Source organism: Enhydra lutris, unplaced genomic scaffold (assembly GCF_002288905.1).
Source record: "Enhydra lutris kenyoni isolate GAN:26980312 unplaced genomic scaffold, ASM228890v2 scaffoldscaffold15, whole genome shotgun sequence".
Taxonomy (NCBI): Eukaryota; Metazoa; Chordata; class Mammalia; order Carnivora; family Mustelidae; genus Enhydra; species Enhydra lutris.
In genome coordinates this window covers 52,575,481-52,598,883 of record NW_019154099.1, presented here as the reverse complement: position 1 = coordinate 52,598,883, position 23,403 = coordinate 52,575,481, and the positions used below count along the sequence as shown (strand labels likewise).

Genomic DNA, 23,403 nt, shown 5'->3' with positions numbered 1-23,403 from the left:
AAAGCATTTCCTTGGTTTTGTACTATCATATAGAATTCATTTTTTATTTCTTTATAACAAACTAGGTAGAAGAATTTGGGTACTGAAAACATTATACAGGATGAATTATTCTCACAAAAACTTTATAAAACAGTACAGAATACACACTATTCCCACTTTACTTAAGCTTACAGTAAAGTAACATGCCTAAGGTCACATTACTAATAAATATACGTATAGTTATAACTAAATACCAGACTTCTAACTCTTTCCACTAAGCCACAGAATACATTTATGTAACATACATATACCTACTTAGATGGGTGGGGGGTCGTGCACATGCACAAGTCACATAAATGAAAGAAAGAAGGAAAGAGAAGGGAAAGGGAAGGGAGGGCAACGGGGAAAAGAGAAGGGAGAGGAGAGGGAGGGAGAGAGAGTGGGTACATAAGTATACACTGACTGTTACTGACTGAATGTTTGTGTCCTCATTCCAAAAACTCCTGTGTTGAAGTCTAACGCACTTTGTGATGCTATCTGAAGGAGGGGACTTTGGAAGGTATTAGGTTATGAGAACATTCATGAACAGGATTATGCCCTTGTAAGAGGAGGCCAGAGAGCTAGCTTGCCCTCTTTCCACCATGTGAGGATATAAAAAGTGGACTTTCAGCAATTTGGAAAGGAACCCTCACCGGAACCCAGACAGGGAAGCACCCTGATTTCAGACTTCCAGCCTCCAGGACTGTGACAAATAAACATCTGGTATTTAAGTCACCCAGTCTATGGTAACTTCCGAGAGTGGCTCAAACTGACTATGACGTTCATGTATATTTCCTCTTTTTTTGTTTGTTTTAAGATTTTACTTATTTATTTGACAGACAGAGATCACAAGGAGGCAGAGAGGCAGGCAAAGAGAGTGAGGGAGAAGCAGGCTCCCTGCTGAGCAGAGAGCCTGATGCGGGGCTGGATCCCACGACCCTGAGATCACGACCTGAACTGAAGGCAGAGGCTTAACCCACTGAGCCACCCAGGCGCCCCTCATGTATATTTCTGTCTTACTATTCTTGGGCATATGAAGAGATACTACTTTGAGGAATCGGTTGGAATATTTTATAAATAAAAGGTTGCGAAATCACAATGAAGAAACCCATTTATAACCCACATGTAAGTGAATTCCAAATGAATTAAAAGAGTTCGATGTTGCTGATTTTCCCAATAGCTCACATGGAAGTGTTTAGGAATTTAAAGATTTATTTATTTATTTTAGAGAGAGGGAGAAAGATACGGAGATCAAGAGAGGGGGAGAAGTGGGGGGGGCAGGCAGAGAATCGACAAGCAGACTCCCACTGAGCACAGAGCCTGACATGGGGCTTGATTCCAGGACCAGGGACTCACCTGGCCGCTCAACCAACCAAGCCACCCAGGTGCCCCATAAGTGTTTAGGAATTTGATGAACATGTTCTCTGAGAAATGGTGAAAAGTACTTGTAAAGAAAGAAAGTGAAGCAAACAAGCAAAAGCAGCCAAGAAATTTTGATGAATTTACCATGTACCTGCGGTTAAAAAAAAAAAAAAATACTCTTATAAAACCCATGGAATCAACATTTACTTTGAAACACCTTAAAAGGGGCTGCCTGGGTGGCTCAGTGGGTTAAGCCTCTGCCTTCAGTTCGGGTCATGATCTCAGGGTTCTCGAATCGAGTCCCACATCGGGCTCTCTGCTAGGCAGGGAGCCTGCTTCCTCCTCTCTCTCTCTCTCTACTTGTGATCTCTCTCTCTGTCAAATAAATAAGATCTTTAAAAAAAAAAAGAAAAGAAAAGAAAAATGAAACACCTTAAAATAGCTTTAATATATAAAAACAGATAGCACTCCCCACAACCACCTCAGGGTAGCTCAGCCTTGAGGACTAATGCCTTATCAGGAGTTAAGGGCTTACTCTGAGCCATACTCCCCGCCAACTTCTTATAACAGACAAGGTAAGTAAATGCAAAACAGTCCTCTGCTGGGAAAGGGATTTGGTCCCCAGCCATTCTACCACCATGCAAGTTGGCACAGCTCTCCCCAAAACTAATAATCATTACAGGACAAATTAGGCAGCTGAACAGGTAATAATCATGGAATTAGGAAATATAAGTGATGAAGCTTAAAGCCTGGAGGACGCCTTCCTTAGTTACCAGATCTAACAAAAGAGAGCAACAGGTGCAGAAATCACAGGGAGAACGGCGAAAGTCGAGAAGTTTAGAGAAAGCCCGAGGTGTTCTCACTAGCAGCTGAGAAGCTTGCGATGGCAGAGGAGGACATGCCAGGGCCTCGCTCAGAAAAGTAAATCCTGACCTGCCAACGGCATCCGGACCTAAAGAAAACAGGCATCTTGAGCAAAACTAAGTGAAAGATCACTAAAAGGGAATAAATTGTTTCCCTGACTAATTTTTCCTCTCATCATTATCTGTTATTGCAACAAATTATTAAATCAAACCACAACGCCGACAAAATCACTTTAGCTTCAGATAACATGAAGTGATTGTTTAACACCGCTTTCAAGGATTCATTTCTGTCAACAGTAGTGTTTTAGAATAATGAGCATGTGCTTGATGCTAAACTGTGTTTAGCAAATTTATTTATCGTTATCCTAAGAAAAATTGCTATTGTTTCTGACATTAACTTTTTTTTTTCCCCTAAAATGCACTATCTTCTTACTATCCAAATACTATGGGTACATATCGTCAGTGTCTTTTTCCAAGTCATAAATGATGAAAGAGTAAAATCCATAAAGATACTGGGAAAATCAGATCAGCAGCCAAAACAAGCCACACAAAGGAAGGGCTGCAGGCTACTGGATTTGGAAGCATAAACATTACATGAGCACACCATGATTGAGCCATGTGCAGCCACACCTGGAGGCTGACTCTTGGACTCCATTCCCAAGCCAATCATGAAAACAGACCTCCTAAGGGGAAGTGTAAAGATTCGATCACCTAACATCAGCTTTGATGTCAGGGACCTTTTCAGCAAACAAGCAAAAATAACTTAGATTCACTTTGCCTAAAAGTAAGATTATACACTGTCAAATAAATCAATGTATTTTGCTGGATGTTCCCGATCTCTGTTGTCATGGATAGGACCTATTTCACAGTAAGCTGGCTTACTAAATAAGTAAGTTCCACAGAAAATAAACTCACCAAAAACAAATCATTGTTATATAGGGAAGACATGCACAATTATCTATATAACTGAACTTTTGGCCTATATATATCCTATCTGTATCATTAATGTAATTATTTCCAACTTCTAAAGGGTAATGAGGGATGCTTGGGTGGCACAGTCTGTTAAACAGAGGACCCTTGGTTTCGGCGCAGGTCGTGACCTCAGAGTCGTGAGATCATGTCCCAAGTCAAGTCCCACAACAGCCTCTACACTCAGCGGGGAGTCTGCCTGAGACTCTCTCTCGCTCTCCCTCTCCCTCTGCTCCTCCCGCTCATGCATGCTCTCTAAAGTAAATAAATAAATCTTTTTTAAAATTAAAAAAAAAAAAAGGGTAATGAATGCAACAGTAATATACAGAGGAGGATGACTCCGGGATGATGGGTGGACTAGGAAGCACCAGGAATGTCTCTCCACCTAGTGTCATCACCATGATGACACGGGCAGGATCTCTCTGATAACTAGTTTCGAATTCCAGTCCAGTCAAAGGCTTGCAATTTTAGGGGAAAAGGTGGATGGTAAACTGCAAAAAATTTTGGTCAATTTCAGCTCTTAGCCCAGTGGCAGCTACTCATCCCCCCACCCCAGCCAGTCGCAGGAAGCTGTGCATATACTCCTGGGGCAGCTTACACACAGCTTGTGGGTGCCCAGGTAGGCAAAAATAAAAGGACCCTGTCCTCCAAATACTGGGGACCTGTGCTATGATAACTGATTACTGTTCTCATCACAGACGTACAGAAAGTAAGTTCGGTAGCCATCGTTACTGCACCCTCTCCCACTGTTGTGAGCCCCATGCCCTCTAGCTGAAGTGACTTCCAGGGGATTTAAAAGGTCAGTTCCCCCATTTTCTTCCTTTTTTTGCTTTTTTCCCTTTCAGAAGCCAGACATTAAAGACTAAGACATTCAAAAATGGCTGCATTTATGAGAAAAACTGGAAAGTGACCACACATGCATAGGGAAATGCTCAGAAAATACCTGAAAAGACCTTCCCTGTATACCTGAGGCTGATCCTTGGCACAGAGACAGCCCCCAACAAATAAACAGAAATTAACAACAACAACAAAAGAGTAAACCCTGGAGAAGGAGGACAATACGAGTTCCAGAGTTACCACATTCGGCTCAGGTCATGATCCCAGGGTCCAGGATCAAGCTCCGTGTTGGTCTCCCTTCCCCGGGGGAGAGCCTCCTTCTCTTTTCCCTGCCGCTTCTCCTGCTTGAGCGCGCTTTCTCTCTCTCTCTCACTCTCCTCTGTCTCCCTCTGTCTAATAAATAAAATCTTTCTAAAAATGCTCAAAAAACTAGAGAGATAGAGAAAGTCAGGAAAACAATACGTAAACAAAATGAAGATAATAAAGAGTTAAAAACCTAGACGGAAATTTAAAAATTCTAGAGCTGAACAGTGCAACTGAAAAACTCACTAGGAGTCAAAGGCAGACTGGAGCAGACAGAAGAATAAGCCAATCTGAAGACGAGACAAGAGAAATTCTCGATGATAAAGAACAGAAAAATCAAAGAAAGGTGAACAGAGTCTAAGGGTCCTGTGGGATACCATAAAGCCGACCAGTGTACATATCATGGGGGTCCCAGAAGGAGAGAGAAAAGGGGGTAGAGAAAATATTTAAATAATGGCTGAAAACTTCCCAAATTTGATGACAGGTATGAATAGAAACATTCAAGAAGCCTGGAGCACCTGGGTGGTATGGTGGGTTAAGCAGCCAACTCTTGATTTTGGCTCGGGTCATGGTCTCAGGGTCTTGAGATCAAGCCCCATGTGGGGCTCTGTGCTTAGCACGGAGTCTACTTCCACTCATGCTCTCCCCCTCTCTCATATAAACATAAACCTTAAAAAAAAAAAAAATTCAAGAAGCTCAATGGACCCTAAGTTAGATGAACTCACAGACCCACATCAAGACACATTATAATCGAACTTTGAAAAACCAGAGATAAAGAGAAAATCTTGCAAGTAGCAAGAGAGAAGTAAATCATCACATACAAGGGATTCTCAAGAGACTGTCAGATTTTCATCAGAAACTGTGGAGGCCAGAGGCAGTAGTGGGCTGATATATTCAAAGAGTTAAAGGAAAAAAGGAAACCAAAATAAACTGTCAGCCAAGATTCCTAACAGCAAAACTTGGTTAAGACATTAAAACTGGAAATTAAGACGTTTCAAGATAAACAAAAGCTGAGGCAGTCTGTGACACCAGACCTGCCCCACAGTAACTGGTAACGGCAGTGGTCCTGCAAGCCTGAAACGACAGTACCAGGAAGCCGAGTGAGTAAGGAAGGCCCTCAGTAAAGGCAAACACATGAACGATGATAAAACCTAGTATGATGGTAACTCTGGCTTGAAACTCCATGTTCTATTTTCTATATAATTTAAAAAACTAATACATTTCAAATAATTATTGGTTTATGGTTTGGGGCACAGAATGTATAAAGATGTAATCCTGGGATATCAACACTTGCACCTAGGGAAACACTCATCTTCCTGTCTTTATACATTTGCTTTACTAGAAATTTTAAATAAAATTACAGATTAGATAGTCTTCTCGAACTAGTTTCTCTCAACGTGACTTATTTTTCAGAATTTTGCATCGTGATGCATGTATCAGTACTTCTTTCCATTTTACTCCTAAATGGTATTCCATTATAAGGATATATCACAATTATTTACGGACTTACCACTTAATGTACATTTTAGTTCATGTGTATTAGTGTAGCACTGTGATTTTAATTTGGATTTCCCTAGTGACTGACAATGCTGAACAACTTTTTCATGAACTTGTCATTCATATAACATCTTTAAGAAAGATCTATTTTTTTATTGGGGTGTCTGGCTTATTTTTGAACTTTAAAAATTATATACTACAGACTCAAGCCTCTTATATACATAACTATACTTATTTATATAAATCTATATATCTCTGAATACATTCTACCATTTGCTCTACTGTTTTATAATCTTCTCAGTGATACCCTTTGAAAAACAAAAGTTTGCATATGTTTTAAATTCTGTAATGAAAATTAAAAATATGCTTCTAAAGACTAGGGAATAAGATATATTTGCAACATAAAATTACAAATAAAAAAATAGAATTCAAACTATATTCTCCGTATGACTCTATGTAAGGTTTATATATGCTACATGTATGTGTGTCTATCAATAGATACACATATATACACTTAGAAGGGAATACATCAAAATGTGAAAACGTGCTTACTGAAGAGTTTGTGGGATTACAGGGAAGTTTTATTCTTCTCCTTCTTAAACCTTTTTCAGATTCTTCCTAGTGGCAAGTCAGCACCCTCCGAAAATGACTTGAATACATTTCTTGAAGATCAAACCAGTTCATTAGCTACACTCAGGACTTCAGAAATGATCAAGGTCCCAATAACATCTGAAGATCATCAAGATACAAGTACTGTATTTATCAAAAGAATAAAAAATAAGGGGGGAGGGGGGCTGGGAGAAGAGGGGTGGGGTTATGGACATTGGGGAGGGTATGTGCTATGGTGAGTGCTGTGAAGTGTGTAAACCTGGCGATTCACAGACTTGTACCCCTGGGTATAAAAATATATGTTTATAAAAAATAAAATTTTAAAAAAAGAATAAAAAAATAAAACAAGGTACAATTCTGGGTTTTAAAACAAAAGCTAGACACACATGTACCTCCAAAACACCCCTGTCCCAACAGAGCTTGATGGAAATAAACTATAATGATGGAAGGTTCTTTCTACTACTCAATTCAGTAGCCATTAACCACAGTACAGGAGGAAATGTGGTTGGTGACTACACAAATGGTGGCAATGAACATGCCTGAGAAACTGAAATTTTAATTTAATTTTAATTCAAGTAAGTACACATGGCCAGTGACTACCACATTGGTCAGCACAACTTTATGGGGGGGGGGGGGATCAGATTCATGGCTCTTCTGCCCATTTTCCTCCTCCTTCCAGTCATTCAGTAATTTACTGATATTCTATCATCTTTCATCTCTCCCTAGACAGCAAATCATAACTTTAAAAAAGATCATATGCTATTTCACTAATGGGTATTTATCCAAGGGAAATGAAAATACTAATTCAAAAAGATATATAAACCCCTACATTTACGGCAGCATCATTTACAATCGCCATTTCCTTCATTTATATACACAGAGAGAGGGGGGCAGGGGGAAGGCGAGGGAGAGAGTGAATATTACTCAGCCACAAAAAAGAATGGGATCTTGCCATCTGCGATAACATGGATGGACCTAGAACAGATTATGCTAAGTGAAAAAGGTGAGACAAATACCATGTGATTTCACTTACGTGTGGAATCTAAAAACCAAAACAAACAGAAAGCAGAAACAGACCCACAAATACACAGAACTGATGGCTGCCACAGGGAAGGGATTAGGGGAGGGGGGATGGGCAAAATGGGTGAAGGGGAGGAAGGGAGGAGGAAGTAGGGGCTTCCAGTTATGGAAGGGTACAGCAGATGAATCATAGTCAGTGGTACTCTAATAGTGTTACATGATGACAGATGGTAACTATGTGGACAGAGAGCATCACGTCAAGTAGAGAGCTGTCTGTCCAATCACCATGTCGTGCACCGAAACTAAGGTACACTGTGTGTCAACTATACTTCAATTTAAAAAAAAGTGAAAAAAAAAAATCATACATTAAGCTTCCTATACGTTCTCTTGAGAATGAGAACAAATGAAGAGTACCAATTACTCCAAGATTTTCTGAGTAAAACCAGTTAGCCATTAAGATGTAATAGCCCAACCCCAATTTACTTTTCTTCCACCTAATTCTTCAAGGGTAACCCAAGTTTCTGATCTGTGTTCTTCAGAGATGCTCAGTCACCTGCCATCTTTTCTCTTTTTATCTTTGTTCTTCCTCTTGTGGAAAAGCAAAAAGAATGGAAAAGAAGTTGAAGTGACACAATTTTATCAACAACATCACTCTAGCAAGTAAGAAACAGACTATACTTGCTAAAGCAGGATTATGCTGGCAAGGACATAGACATTCATAGTAAATTCTCCTGTCATTTAGAGGCATTAATGTCATGCTGACTTGGTTTTTGCTTGCCTTGCTATAAAGCATGTTTTCTCTCTCACTTACATTACTAGGAAGCTAAAAAGTGTCCCTAGGGCTCACAAATAGCTAACTTAACCCGGTGTTAATTCCTTCTGGTATCTTAGAGGAGTTTCTTATACACATGTGTATTTTAACTGCTCAGATTCTATCCTAATTTTTCGCATTCTAACACTTTTTAAAACTTTGTTCAAGATTAATGAAGGTATAAAACAGAAAAAATAAGTACAAATTACTTAAACAGACCTTCCATAAGGTTTCAGAACATCTTCCTACCTCTAATAATGTCCAAATTAGAGACCAAAAAAAAACCCTTTTTGTCTGAATTTTGAAAAAATCATTTGAAGAAACAGGAACAATATCACTTTTAAACATTGTGATTGTATTATACTTCTCCAAACACAAGATTCAAAACCAAGATCAGTCACATCTTTTATTAGCTATTTCCCATGCTTGGTTCCCATGCTGCTTAGATTATCAGTGTTTTTCTCTCACTTATGCTGTTTTAAATGATCTAACATACCTTGAATTTTTGTGTTCTGGAAAATGTTGTGCTCTTAATTGGAATGCCACGAACAATGATGATGCTATTGCCAATAACTGGTTTCTCTCACCCTCTGTTAACTTGTGTCCTAGGGAAATCAATCAATCAATCAATCAATCAATCACATACATCATGTTAATATCTAGTGTTTCTATCTTATAGAACTGTTAGTCATGCAAATCAGTATTTTATAAAACATCTATTATGGGGTTAGTATTGTACCAGGCATGCAGTCGGGGAGGAGAGGGAGCAAGATTTCTCAAATAAGACAAAAAACCCCAAGTGGGATCTATCAACTAGTTCCGGAAGTTCAGTAACAGACCCTCAATGGCCTGATTAAACCACACTCTTACAGGCTTAGAGAAGTTCCTGATTGTCCCAAACACTTAAGTGGTGATGAAAACATCTCATATGATCCCACAATAATCCTCCTATATGAGGATTACAAAAATTTGGTCTCAGTCTTCTCACAACATACACTCTACAAGAGCAGTTCTCAACGTGTGGCCTGGGGACTACTGGGAGTCCCCAAAAGCCTCTGAGGGCCTGTGAGGTCAAAACTACTTTCATAATCGAGCCTATGTCAAGCTCTGTGCTGGCACAGAGCCTGCTTAGGATTCTCTCTCTCCCTCTGCCTCCGTTTCTGCCCCTCTAACTCCCCCACTCATGCCGCCCCCAGGCTTGCATGAACATGCTCTCTAATAAAACAAACAAAAACAGCGAAGATCTACTTCATCCTCCACACAGTACAAATGCACCTTCTACAGTACTGTTTGCCAGGTGCATATCTAGGATCTCTAAAACTCCAATGCCGGCAAACCGACAAACTCAAAGATTTCTAAATCATTAGATAGTTACTTCTCATACTGAGTCAGACTGTCTGTGACTTCCACGCAACTTTTCCAATCTGACCTAACACCAAATAATTCTATACTTCTAATTCTATTCTTTCTTACACTTGCACATTACAATCTTGAAAGATAAACCCTGCCCGCCATGACTAGTCTTAGGATAATGAGCTCCAGCATAAGGCTACTCCTGATCTCAGATCAGAGGGGCCTTGAGAACCTGTTGTCCTCTCATGGCCTGTCGCCCAAGCCCATGACATGCCCACCCTGGCTCTGACTTCGGACTCCTTCTGAATGTTCTTCATCACTTTCCCCTCTGGTTTTTCCCTTGCCGAAATCTCTGACCCAGCTGGTCCTAATGTCTGGTAATACATGTTCCAAATGTTGTTCTAACTAGGTTAGACTCAAATCCAGCCTAACCATTTGGACCTGAAAGCTGGTCCAAGGCAGAAATGGGCCCTGACTGAATCTTGGGTTTGAGGTAAGGATTAGTCCATCATCTGGCTCTTTCACCAGAGTGATCAATATATGGTATGTCCTACCAACTACAAAAGTGACCTCTTTTGTGCCAGACGCGGTCAACAAATAAACATAAATCAGTGCCTAGAGCTCAAGTGGGCTGAACTGACGACAGCTGGACTGTTCCTTATTAATGAGTCTCCAATTCTCCAGGCTAACCACCTGGAGTTCCTTCAAAGTTCTTCACACATCTATTTCTCAAACCATCTCTAGTAAGAGATTAGGATTCTCACTATCATAATCACTTTCTTTTGCACAAACAAAAAAAATGGAAGGATAGTCTTTTTTAGTTCTTTTCTAACAACAGTAACATTTACAAATGTAAAGGGCTTTATCTAGCATCAGAACCATGTGGCGATAGTCTGCGGCTAGAGGTTATGTAATCATACTACAGCTCAATACAAGATATTATTAGATTATACTTATGGTATATACTAGTATGTAATATATTAAAAAACTTATTTTAGTTTTTAAAAAATATATCTGCTATTTTTGTAGGTTCCAAGGTGTAATACAGACACAGTAATTTTTTAAACTTACAAAAAGTCCAAATGCGAAATTTCAACAATTTGCAATTGACATATGAAGTCCAAAAAACACAATAATAATTTAAAAAGAAAATTTTTTTTCACACAGCTTTCAATTTCAAGTTTATGGGCCAATTAAAATTTTTTTAAAAATGCTAACTTAGGGCTTAGCATTTTGCCACAGAGACACCACATTTTACATAACACTGTCACATCATTAGTTTTCATTAGAAATCTTTTTGAGGGGCTCTCACATGGCTCAATCGGTTAAGCACTGTACTCTTGATTCAGCTCAGGTCGTGATCTCAGAGTCCTGAGATCAAACTCCACGCTGGGCAGAGACTGCTTAGGATTCTCTCCCTCTGCCTCTCCTGCCTCCCATCCCCAGTCCCCCCACCACTGCTCACGTACATGTACACTCTTTCTCTCTCTCAAAAAAAAACCTTTTTGGTATTCATTTAAAAGATCACTTCAGGGGTGCCTGGGTGGCTCAGCTGGTTAAGCAACTGTCTTCAGCTCAGGTCATGATCTCAGGGTTTTGGGATCGAGCCCTGTGTTGGGCTCCCTGCTTTGCAGGAAGTCTGCTTCTCCTTCTCCTTCTGCCCAGTCCCCACGCACATTCCTACTTTCTAATAAATAAATAAATAAAATCTTTAAAAATAAGTAAATAAAAGATCACTTCAATCTCTAGGTAATGACTAGACTCCTCAGTTTTATGTTTTATAATTAATCTTTATCTGGGATTCATTGTATTTGGTACAAATTAAGGGGTTAACATTTCATATAAATAGTAAGAGGAAAAATTCCTACATATACTTATTTCTGTTTATGAGCTCTCTATTCCTTACACTGACATATTTATTTACTTTTCTGTTTTCTGTTTTCAAGTACTTCCATTCTCATACTTCATATCGTATTGTTTAGATAGACTGGCTTGGCAATACATTTTAATACACAGAGGGCCAATTTTATCATTTTTCATAATTACCTTGGCTATTTTCAGAAACATATGAATACATATAAGCTTTTTAATCACTTAAAGTAGTGGACCTTGTGAATCTAACTGAAATGACATAAAATCTCTGTATCGATTTGGGAAAGATCAGCACTCCTATACTTTTGTATCCCCAAACAATAACTCCTATGTATTGCCAACTGTTCACATCTTACTTCTTCGACAAGATTTTATACTTTACAGAATCAAATAGGTTCTATGTCTTCCCTATTAAACTTCTCCCCACCATTTTACAAGATACTTCAGTTAATTTGAATAGGGCTAGTTTTTTCCCATTTTCATTTCAAGCTGGCTCTTACTAACAGAGACAGACATAACTTTGCATGTTTATCTTGTTGCATTCAGACCTTGCCAAATGTGCTTTTATTCTAGAAATTTTTAGTAGTTATCTTCTGGGTTTTCTAGGGACCCAATTATATATAGAAAAAGAAAAAAAATTTTTTTTTTTAAAGATTTTATTTATTTATTGACAGAGAGAGAGAGACAGGGAGAGAGGGAACACAAGCAGGGAGAGTGAGAGAGGGAGAAACAGGCCTCCTGCTGAGCGGGGAGCAGAATGAGGGGTTCGATCCCAGAACCCCAGAATCATGACCTGAGCCGAAGGCAGATGCTTAATGACTGAGCTGCCCAGGCACCCCCCAAAATTTCTTCTTTTTAAAATATTTAAACCAACTTTTTTTTTTTTTTTTGGACTTTTTACCCTCTAAAACAGTGATTGATAATAATGGTCCTTTTACATAATTCATTTGTTCCTGACTTTAAGGGAAATTTTTATAGCATTTCCTTTAAAATTATGTTTGTTACTAGTTTTCATTAAAACTTCATTGGTTTTTTAATTGGTTTTTAGTCAAATTTAGTTTAATTTTGATTTCAGAGTGTTTTAATTAGAAAAGGCGACAATATTTAACAAATACCTTTCTAGCATTTATTACTTTTTTGGTAAGCCAGCAGTTTTTATTTTATTCTAATTGCAATGGATACCATTATCAAGGTTAGGGTTTTCTTTTTAACTTGGGGTACCATATGTATTGTATGCATACAATAACTTTGAGGTACCATTTGCAAGGTCCCAGTTGCTACAAAATGGGTCCATTTTCAATATGCAATTCCAGAGTTTTGACAAATGTGTGTGCCCATATAAACATCACAACCATCTACTTAGAATTTTCCCCTACTCCCAAATGTTCCCTTGAGTCTCTCCAATCAAGACACCTGCTTTCCCTCCCTGGCTTCATGCAACTAAGTGCTTTTCTAGTTTCATATAAATGGACTCTTCTGTGTCTGGCTTCTTTTGAAAAAAATATTTTTGAGATTCACTGCTGTTTTGTAATGAATCAGCAGTTTCTAACATTTTTACGTTGAGAAGCAGTCTTTTACCTGAATATACTGTAATTTGTGTAGCCATACATGCCCTGAGGGCTTTTAAAGTAAGGGGGAAGATGTGATTTGGTTCTGTAAGTGAACTCCGGCTGCTGAGTGAAGATGAACTGGAAAGTGCACTGGTGGCAGGAAGGTCAGTGAGAAGGCTGTTCGGAGTCCAGGCAAGAGGGCAGCAGCTCGGGCTGGAGTGGTGTGCTACTCTGGTGCTGAACGGAGACGTGCCTGCATTCAATTCCCAGCTTTACGTGAATCAGCCACGGCAAACGCATTGCACTGACATTTGTGAGCAGGTTCGCATCTGGAAAAACCTGCGAGGTTTCGATGAGGGGGGTTGAGAACACCTGCTGCCTATTAACTCCCAGCAATGAAAACCCCATACAGGGCAAGTCTTTCTGCTGACCGAGGAATCCTAAGCACCTAGAACTTCAGGATGTAGACAAAGTGTATTTAAATACTTCTTGATTCCTCCTATCCCTTTGTCAAGTGTGAAGGTCAACAAGAGAGCACTGAAATCTGACACCTGCCTTTCACCTCTGCCAATCCTGATGGGGAAGATTCACAAGCATGATCTGGGAGTCTGGGGGGCCTGAACAGTGAGGCAGCAGAAACAGCGAGAACCTCCAGTATGGCATACAGGACAGACAAAGCCTCACACTCTAGTGGCAGATGTCTTCAACGGCAGCAAGTCCCTCCTACTTAAAAGTTAGAACCCTAGGCTGAGAGGAGCTCTAAGAGTTTCTCAAATCCATCTTTTGAAAACTTCAAGAGCATTAAAGCTTGAAATCTCTACTGCATTCTCTGGTGATGACAGGGTGGAAAAAGGTGCAGCTCCTAATTTAAAAAGCCTTGGTCTTTTTTAAAGTTTCCAGTATCCGGAGGCCCTAGACCACCACCTTTAACCTAATGGATTCAGTATATACTTGAGAAAGAAAGGAGAAGAACTTCCTCCTCACATTAGTCCTCACCTTCTTAGCCTTTGTGGGGATTGGGGAATAGGTGTGGGGGGTGGGGTGGGGGGCATTTCAAACAAGAGCCCCAAACTCCAAATAATGTCTAGGTTCCCCCAGCCTTCCTCATTAAGTTGGTGGTTACCACATGGAGGTCAAATCACAGAGCAGCACCCCCAAGGTCTGTGACATACCTCTGTAAACCTCATGCCATTATCAGTCCCCTGTTCATGACCCAGTTTCTAAGAAGCCTGATCTGTGTTCTCTTAAGTGGCTTTAGTTCTGTCATCTATTTTTAACAGTCATCTGGTGCCTCCCTTCCCATCCAATGTTGTCTTAAATGATCATGACAGATATCCTGATCCTGAGCCGTGCATGTCCTCCCTTTGTGGGATGTGCCTTCGTTGGCCATTTGCTCCATACGTAGGCTTCGTGTGTTGGCGGATTGGTAGTAATCTCTCTATGACAGGTTAGGTTTCTCAGAGAAGGATACTGTAGCATGGGGACTGAGGGTATGTGCCTGCCTGCCAGTGTGTTGTGAACCACGTGGGGAATGATCATTGAGAGAGGGGTCATCACCACATTTAGTATGTCCACACTGACTCAATCCTCTGTCCAAACGTGCCTGGTGTCCCTGGGTAGAGGGCATCTTATTCTCTACGGAGAAAAATCTCAAAGCTTTTTCCGGCGGGGGGGAGAAGAGCCACCCTCTTCTGAAGAGTTAGGGAGGAAATATGGAGAAAATCTTCCACAGATTTTAGACAAGAATCCTGCCTATAGGAATTCCCCAAGGTATTTGAAATTAATAGTGGCTAAGACTTCTGCAGGGTTCCATGGTGATAATGAGTTATTTCCCAGTTTTTCACATTGTCAGCTTAGGATTCAACTTTCTTAAGTTGCTAAGTCAGTTGAGAATCATCTTTTGGCTCTTCATTTTCCAGAATGCTATCTCCTCTTTGTCCTTATGGGCTTGCGTTTTTAAAAGACTAAATTCAAAGGTGCCTGGTTGGCTCATGGGGGGAGGCAGGTTGGGAGAAGGGGGGTGGGGTTATGGACATTGGGGAGGGTATGTGCTATGGTGAGTGCTGTGAAGTGTGTAAACCTGGCGATTCACAGACCTGTACCCCTGGGGATAAAAAATATATGTTTATAAAAAATTAAAAAATTGGGGTGCCTGGGTGGCTCAGTGGGTTAAAGCCTCTGCCTTCAGCTCAGGTCATGGTCCCAGGGTCCTAGGATCGAGCCCCATATCGGGCTCTCTGCTCAGCAGGGAGCCTGCTTCCCCTCCTCTCTCTCTACCTGCCTCTCTGCCTACTTGTGATCTCTGTCAAATAAATAAATAAAATCTTTAAAAAAAATTAATTAAAAAAAACAAAAACAAAAAAACAAAAAACAAAGGTGCCTGGTTGGCTCAGTGGGGCATGTTGATTCCTAATCTTAGGGTCAAGAGTTCGAGTCCCATGTTGGGTGGGGAGCCTACTTAAAATTAAATAAATAATAAAACAATAAATAATAAAGCCAATTCAGTGGTTGGGAAAAATGTGTATGTATTTTAAGATTTTATTTATTTATTTTTGCAAGAGAGAGACAGAGAAGGAGAGAATGGGGGGAGGGAGGGAAGAGCAGGCGAAGAAGACTCCCTACCAAGTGGGGAGTCTGATGTGGGACTTGATCCCGGGACCTAGGGATCATGACCTAAGCCAAAAGCAGAGGCTTAACTGACTGAGCCACCCAGGAGCTTTTTTTTTTTTTTTTTTTTTTTTAAATTTATTTGTCAGAGAAAGAGAGCACCAACAGGAGGAGCAGCAGGCAGTGGGAGAAGCAGGCTCCCTGCTGAGCAAGGAGCCCAAGGCAGGACTCAATTCCAGAACCCTGGGATCATAACCTGAGCCAAAGGGAGACTCTTAACCACTGAGCCACACAGGCATCCTGTCATCTTTAACTCAAATTGGTTAAAGCACTTTCTTCAGGTATTTCCCCCAAAAAGGTATATATAATGATTTATTTCTGAATCTTTATTTTAAAATCTCTTTTCATAACTAAGAAACAAAGGATATGTTAGTTGGGTATAGCACTCTTGGGTCAAGTTCTTTCTAATAAAGTAGATATTTTAAGATTTTCTCATTTTCAGTTTATGGGGTCTGAAGATGATTTCAGTCTATATTCTCTGCATATGACTTGGTGTTTCTTTTTTCTTTCTAAAAATTTCAAAAATGTTTTGTTCTAGGTATGCCTTTAAGAGCTACTTATTATCATTAATCTTGTCTGAAACTCAGCAAATCTTTCCAATGACACCTCAAGGTTTTCTCAAGAACAGTGAAAAAAAAAGAAAGAAAGAAAGAAACCTCCCCTATTACTTCTTTTTAAATTAGCCTTACTTTATTTGTCCATTTTCTCTTCACGAAACTATTATGTATGTACAGAACCTCTTGGGTCTGCTCTCCACATCTCTGATTTCACACATTATTTCCTTCTCTATACCTTTTTACTACATATTTTGAGAAACTTCCATTTATTCCTTAGGGTCACTAATTTGGTTCTTAGAAGTGTCCATCCCATCTTTTGTTTTGCTGAACACTTCTAAAAATGACAGTTCTTAGTTTATTAAAGTCTTTCTCCTCTAATTTAATGTCCTTAATTAACTGTTCTTACGATTTTTCAGTAAACTCAGTCATTTGACTCCCTTAGGAGTTCTAGAACACCTCCCGTTCTCAGGGGTTCCTCCAGGTCTTCCACCCTATAGATCCTTTTCCTTTGTCCTAATGGCTCTGTTTGCCAAAGGATTATGCACCGGTTTGCTGGTAAATGATTACCAACCAAGCTGGGTATGAAGGGAAAGGAAACACACCAGCCTACAGCATTTGCCAGTTTCCTTGTGGTAAGTACTTTCTCCAAGGCTGATTTCAAGCTACCAGCATCTCATGAGAAAGGACAGACGAGGCAGAGATGAGCAGCAGCGACCTTACACAGTCCTTGGAGAGGAGCTACAATGGTCTAAACGCTACCTAATCCTTGAACTCATCCTTGATTCCCTCCATGCTCTAGACGCTCTGCTTCTATCTTCACTTAGCACTTATGTTGTCCTGTAGCGTAGATAGTTCTTTATGTATGTACTTCTCTTGTGATGTAAGCTCCTTAAGTGCAAGGAAAATGTTACTTGTTTTTCAATTTCTTCGAGAGCCAACACCAATTATTTGTTGATTATTTTAATGGCTGAATTCTTTTTTAAAAAATATATTTTATTTATTTATTTGACAGAAAGAGATCACAAGTAGGCAGAGAGGCAGGCAGAGAGAGAGAGAGAGAGGAGGAAGCAGGCTCCCTGCCGAGCAGAGAGCCCGCTGCAGGACTCGATCCCAGGACCCTGAGATTATGACCTGAGCCAAAGGCAGAGGCTTAACCCACTGAGCCACCCAGGCACCCATAATGACTGAATTCTCAAAGACAACACAACCATCCAAGTATCAGAGTACCACTATCACAAGCTAGACCCTAAGACATGAGCTTTTACTGCCCACCTGCCTGGGCTCACCAACCTCTGGCCCCAATTTTTCTTACACTCTTCTTTCTAGTTTCTCTCTTAACTCAGCCAAAAGACCCTCCAGGCATAATATCCTGCGAAACCGAAACTCACTGATTTCGTTACACCACTTCTAAAGGTACAGAAATACAGAACTAAATTTAACGGCAAAGAAAGAAGTATAATTAATGGTATATTACTTGTGTTGAATCAAATTTTCACTAAAGATATGCAACTTTCCAGAAGAGAAAAATAATTCTGCTCGTTTCCTTTGATGGGGCTAAAGCTTAAACTGTAGCAAGGCAGCAGAGAAAGGAGTCTAAATGTTCATTCCAGGCCAACTGAAATGATACCTCTTGAAATATTTTCTTCCTCATTTTCCCTTTACTCCAAAATCAAAATATCATCCTCCCCATTTTCATTTATTTTCCAAAATCCAAGAACAATAGCTTTTCAACATCAGAACCTAGTAAGTATATATCAAGAATACATTCCTGTGTATCCTATGTTTTAGTTTTAAGCAGAGTCATTCCAAAGGTCAGCCTTAGAACCTTTAGTAACACTGTCCTAGTCTACAAATAAATTGGGATAATAAACATATATAACAGAAAATTTTTACGCAGTCATAAAAACAGGCACTTGCCTGTGAACAGTGCCTAGGATAGCTGGACAGATGGGAAGCAGACGGGTAATCCCAAAGGGGCAAAATGACCTGGCCTCAAACATATGGAGAAGATCCTGGATTAACTTCAGTGGCCACTTCCTGCTGTCTCTTTCAGGCACGTATATCAAACAATCAAAGATGATACAGTTTAATATATCAAATACCTGCTCTAGGGAAAAACACAGAGAGGCGAATAGAGTGATATGAAGAACAAGAGATAGCAGCCATTCAGAGAAGAACGGACATGAAAATAATATGATGGGAGACAGTAAGAGGTCCACGCTAAGAATGCCAGAGCTAGGTGTGTATTTCTGAAGTGCTTACAGGCAGCAACAACATAGAGCGTACTCTAAAAACCCCTCATGATTTAGGATTTTGAATCCTAGCAGAACTGAAGAAATACCGAAACAGGAAGTGGAAACTCTAAGTTCAGTTACTGGCTTTATTATATTACTGGCCATGTTGCCTTATCAATCTCTCTGAGCTTTGGTTTCTTCACATGTAAAATAAAGGCAGAGATTAAATAATGGTCCTTCTAACAACTTATAACGATTTTTAAAACTGTGTTCCTATCTCATACGAGCATTAAGAGAATTACAGTGTCCATGCTGGTAACGCCCTATCAAAACAAAAATATAAGATATTAAGTTTATCCTGGAAAATGGCAATATTAGGTTTTTAAGTAGAATTCTGAGTTTTCTTAAGAACATGGAACATTTTGTACTACTGCCAAATGTACAGTACATAGTAACCTATATATTTAGAATTTAGAAATTCTAAATGCCTCATTTTCTTCTCCACGGTAATGAGACCTAACACTGGATATGTGTAATACAGACGTACACATAAATATATTTGCATATATATGTTTGTTCTAAAAGTTCCCTGAAGTGTTCCCTGGTTGTCTCCTTCTGCCCACTGTTTCGTAACACATCACCTTCACCGATGCATGAGCCAGGTAGACATAAAAGCATATGGATAGGGGCGCCTGTGTGGCTCACTCGTTAGGTGGCTCAGTGGGTTAAAGCCTCTGCCTTCGGCTCAGGTCATGATCCTGGGGTCCTGGGATCAAGCTCCGCATCAGGCTCCCTGCTCGGCGGGAAGCCTGCTTCTCCTCCCACTCTCCCTGCTTGTGTTCCCTCTCTCACTGTGTCTTTCTCTGTCAAATAAATAAAATCTTTAAAAATATATACTTAAAAAATAAAGCATACAGAAATCCTGAGTCTACGTTGCAACTTACTATAACTTTTAAGTAAAACTTTAGAAAGGACAAGAGGCCAGAATGTTAGGATCAAAACAGAACACAATGGTAATCTAGATGCATGTGCAGTTAAAAATACCCAATGTTGTCCCTTCTCATCCATACTACCAATAAGATTTTTACCATTAATTCATTAAATATTCACTTAGTAACTATTATGTTGGAATTGCCAGGTGTACACTTAAAAGCAATAACATAAGTGGTTCCTGACTTCATGAACCAGCAGTAGACATCTGAATGAACTAATCACACAAGTGTAAAACTGTGTGGTTCATGTTAGGGTTATATTTGTAAAAATTCAAAAGTTCAGGAAAAAGAACATATTATTCATTAGTTTTTTTCTTTCAAGGCCCCAAATAAAAATCATTTTTAATTTCCCCTGGTACTAATGATAAAACTCTCGGACACTGAAGTTTTAAAAGAACAATCAAACCAGTAACTCTGTCCTGTAAAATCTAAGCTAAGAAACTGCTTTGTAAATGTTTTCAAAAGCCTAATACATGAAGCAGACCTGACTTTATACGCAGCACCTAACATAACTGAGTTATCTCACACACTAAAGCACTCTAAATGGATATAAATAACACTTGTCATTTGTGAAAGAAAATCTCATCTTCAAATATCCCCAAATTCATCGGAAACATATGTACACACTTCTGACTTTTACCTGAATAGCATTTCTATTAAGTCACATGGAAGACCTGCTGGTTTCTTTATCTCATATATTAACAACGTTTTTAATGCTCACTAACGGGATTTCTCTGTCTCTCACTTGAGCAACTTTTTTACCACTGGAAACACGCACTGGCAACTCCACAGTGCTAAATTTCACATTCCCCTCATAACTATTAAAAGCTTCATTTTACAAATAAAAACAATAATCTTGGGACACCTGGGTGGCTCAGTGGGTTAGAGCCTCTGCTTTCGGCTCGGGTTGTGATCCCGGGGTCCTGGTATCGGGCCCCGCATCGGGCTCTCTGCTCGGCAGGGATCCTGCTTCCCCCTCTATCTCTGCCTGCCTCTCTGCCTACTGGTGATCTCTCTCTCTCTGTCAAATAAATAAAATCTTAAAAAAAAAAAAAACCAATAATCTTCCTAAACATCTTCATTTTCATTAAATAGCATGCGGTATTCTGAAATTTTTGGTGCTAATTTTCATAAAGTTTTAATCATTAGAGTTCCTGCACATCCCCATATAATGGAGCAGCAGGGAATACAAATTTGAACTGGCTTTCAGAAACCAGAAGATCAGGCAGGCTAATGCTCCGTCTACATGTTTGGCTTCAACACTGGACTCACACCACATTCTACATAGTTGAATTCCTCACTCAACAAAACAATGGATTCTTGCACATTCATGAGTCACTCATGAATACTCAAAATCACGAATGTCAATAGTCTAGGATACTCTATGTTAATAAATCAAGTACAGTATGGGCTAAAAGTCTTAATTCCAAAATAGAAAAATTATGCATGATAATAAGGTATAAAAGTAATAACTTTAACACAGTAAAATACTTCAGTGCATACAAACCTTTAAAGCCATCGGGATATACGTCAGAGAGAAATTTAGTGTTGATGTCTCCTTCTATAAAGCGTGAGTTGATTATCACCTCTCGGAGTAATGCAATATTATGTGTAACACCTAAAAATAAAACGGTATCAGATTGGATTAGAGAACGAGTCCGTTAAAAGTCTCTTCCCATCTACAGCAATTTATCATCTGTGTCTTATGACCAAGCAAAAACCAGACAAGACTACTCATCTCCTTGACTTCAAGTAACAACAAAAAACGTCTGAAGCTACGGTAGCAATAGAACACCAAACGCAAACTCGGGAAGTTTACGCTGCCGAGTCAATTCAAGAGGGAAATTAATGTCTTTTCAGAAAACCGAAACAACTAGATACGCATTTGGGGAAAAAAGAAAAACCCTAACTAAGACCATACACCAAAATTAACTCAAACTGACCACAAATCAAATGTAAAACCTAAAACTCTAAGACTTACAGAAAAATACAGGAGAAAATTCTGATTATCTTGAGGTAGGCAACAGATTCTTGGGTAGTACACAAAAACCATGAGCCGCAAAAAAAGAAAGTATATTTTATCAAAAGTTCAAAGTCTGCTTCAAAGAATACAGTTAAGCAAATGAAATGGCAAGCCACAGACTGACAGAAAATGTTCAAAACACAAACATCAGACAAAAAGCTTGCAACTGGAATATATAAAAATGTTTAAAATATAGTAAGATGACAGGGTAACAATGGGGAAAGGATCTGAACAGACATTTCACAAAAGAAAATACACAAATGAAAAGTTGTCGCACGTCATCATCATCAAAGAAATACAATGAGATGCCCCAAACACCAAATTTAAGTGGCTAAAAGACAGAAATAGCATATGTGTCAGTGAGGATGTGGGACAACAGAAGTGTCACACACCGTGGTGGGGATATAAATGGCACAAATACTTTGGAACTGTTGGGAAGTTCTTAGAAAGTTAAACACATACTCACACATATGATTCAGACTAGTACCTCCTGAATATTTGCCCAAGTTAAATAAAAATTTATATCTATACAAACAGTTACACACAAAATTATTAGCTTCATTTACAATAGTCAAAACTGGAAACCATCTAAACGTCTGTCACTAGACGAATGAATTAGCAAAATGTGATTTATCCATTCAATGGAATTCTATTTAGCAATAAAAAGAAATGAATTACTAAAATTCGCAAGGATGAGGGCGCCTTTTGTGGCGGGTTAAGCCTCGCCTTCAGCTCAGGTCATGATCTCAGGGTCCTGGGATCCAGCCCCACATCAGGCTCTCAGCTCAGCAGGGAGCCTGCTTCCCCACCCCCCACCTGCCACTCTAATTGTGATCTGTCAATTAAATAAATAAAATCTTTTTAAAAATGTTTATAAAATACACAAACTATGCTGAATTTAACAAGGCTACTGTAGGAGTCTGTTAATGTAAAATTTCAGAAAAGTCTAACAACCTACAGTGACAGAAAGCAGATCACCTGGCTGCACTGGAACAGAGATAGAAAGACAGTGGATTGCAAAGGCAAAGAAGAAACTTCTGGAGGTGATAGAAATATTCAGTAGCTTGACTGTGGTGATGGCTTCACAGGTGGACACATGTCAAAACTCATTAATCTGAACACACTACATCAGAGAAGTCCATTATGTCAAGTATACTTCCGTCAGTAGTAAAGGAGGAGAAAGAAAGTAAGAAAGAAAAGAAAGAAGGGGAGGGAAAGGGAGAGAAGCTTGTGATCCAACAGGAAACTCAGAAACACTGAGCCTAGTACACAAGGAGTCCTACAAAGTTCAGTTGGTTGTGGTAGTTGTGGAAACTGCCACAAGAAGCATTGGAAGGGCATCGGGGAAGTTCTGTGAGACAGAAGGACTTCAGGAAGGGAGTATCTGATTTTGGTCACACCCATTACAAAGATGTAAAGAGGAATAAAAAAGGAGGATGGGATCTTGTCAAACCTAGGGGAAGCAGGAATTTGCTCCGGCTTCCACAAGAGGAGCAGGACTAGAGCGTGAGGTTTGCTAATTCCTTCCACCTTCTCCACCCCACTTCCTTAACGTCCTCATCTGCACGGTTCTGCTGCAAAACAAACCTAGAAAGCCCGATTCTGATCTTGCTATTCAATCTTACAGAGTGCTCACTTTCACGAAAATAATTCCAAAGGAAGCAAAGAATCAGACCGTCGAAATCACGCACCAGATCTACCCCTGACCTTGGGTAAGCTACTTCGCCTCTCAAAGATTCAGTTTCCTCATCTCTAAGATGGTGGTCGCAACAGAAGCTATTCGGCTTTCTCATCATGAGGTCCAAAGGACGTGATGCGTGAGGCCATGCCAGCCACTGGCACTGGCACATGAATGTTGAGCTCGCT

At 39.7% G+C, this 23,403-nt stretch overlaps 1 protein-coding gene across 7 annotated transcripts in view; it reads right to left on the bottom strand.

Annotated features, from left to right (window-relative positions):
• Window positions 1–23,403, bottom strand: part of LOC111146952 (propionyl-CoA carboxylase alpha subunit) — a 397,121-nt gene that overhangs the window by 169,652 nt on the left and 204,066 nt on the right. For all 7 annotated transcript variants that reach the window (XM_022502699.1, XM_022502702.1, XM_022502704.1 and 4 more), the window contains 2 exons: window positions 21,022–21,132; window positions 8,786–8,894 (listed from right to left, as the gene is read on the bottom strand). In XM_022502699.1, coding sequence (XP_022358407.1) covers window positions 8,786–8,894; window positions 21,022–21,132 — 220 coding nt within the window. The remainder of the gene's footprint in view (window positions 1–8,785; window positions 8,895–21,021; window positions 21,133–23,403) is intronic.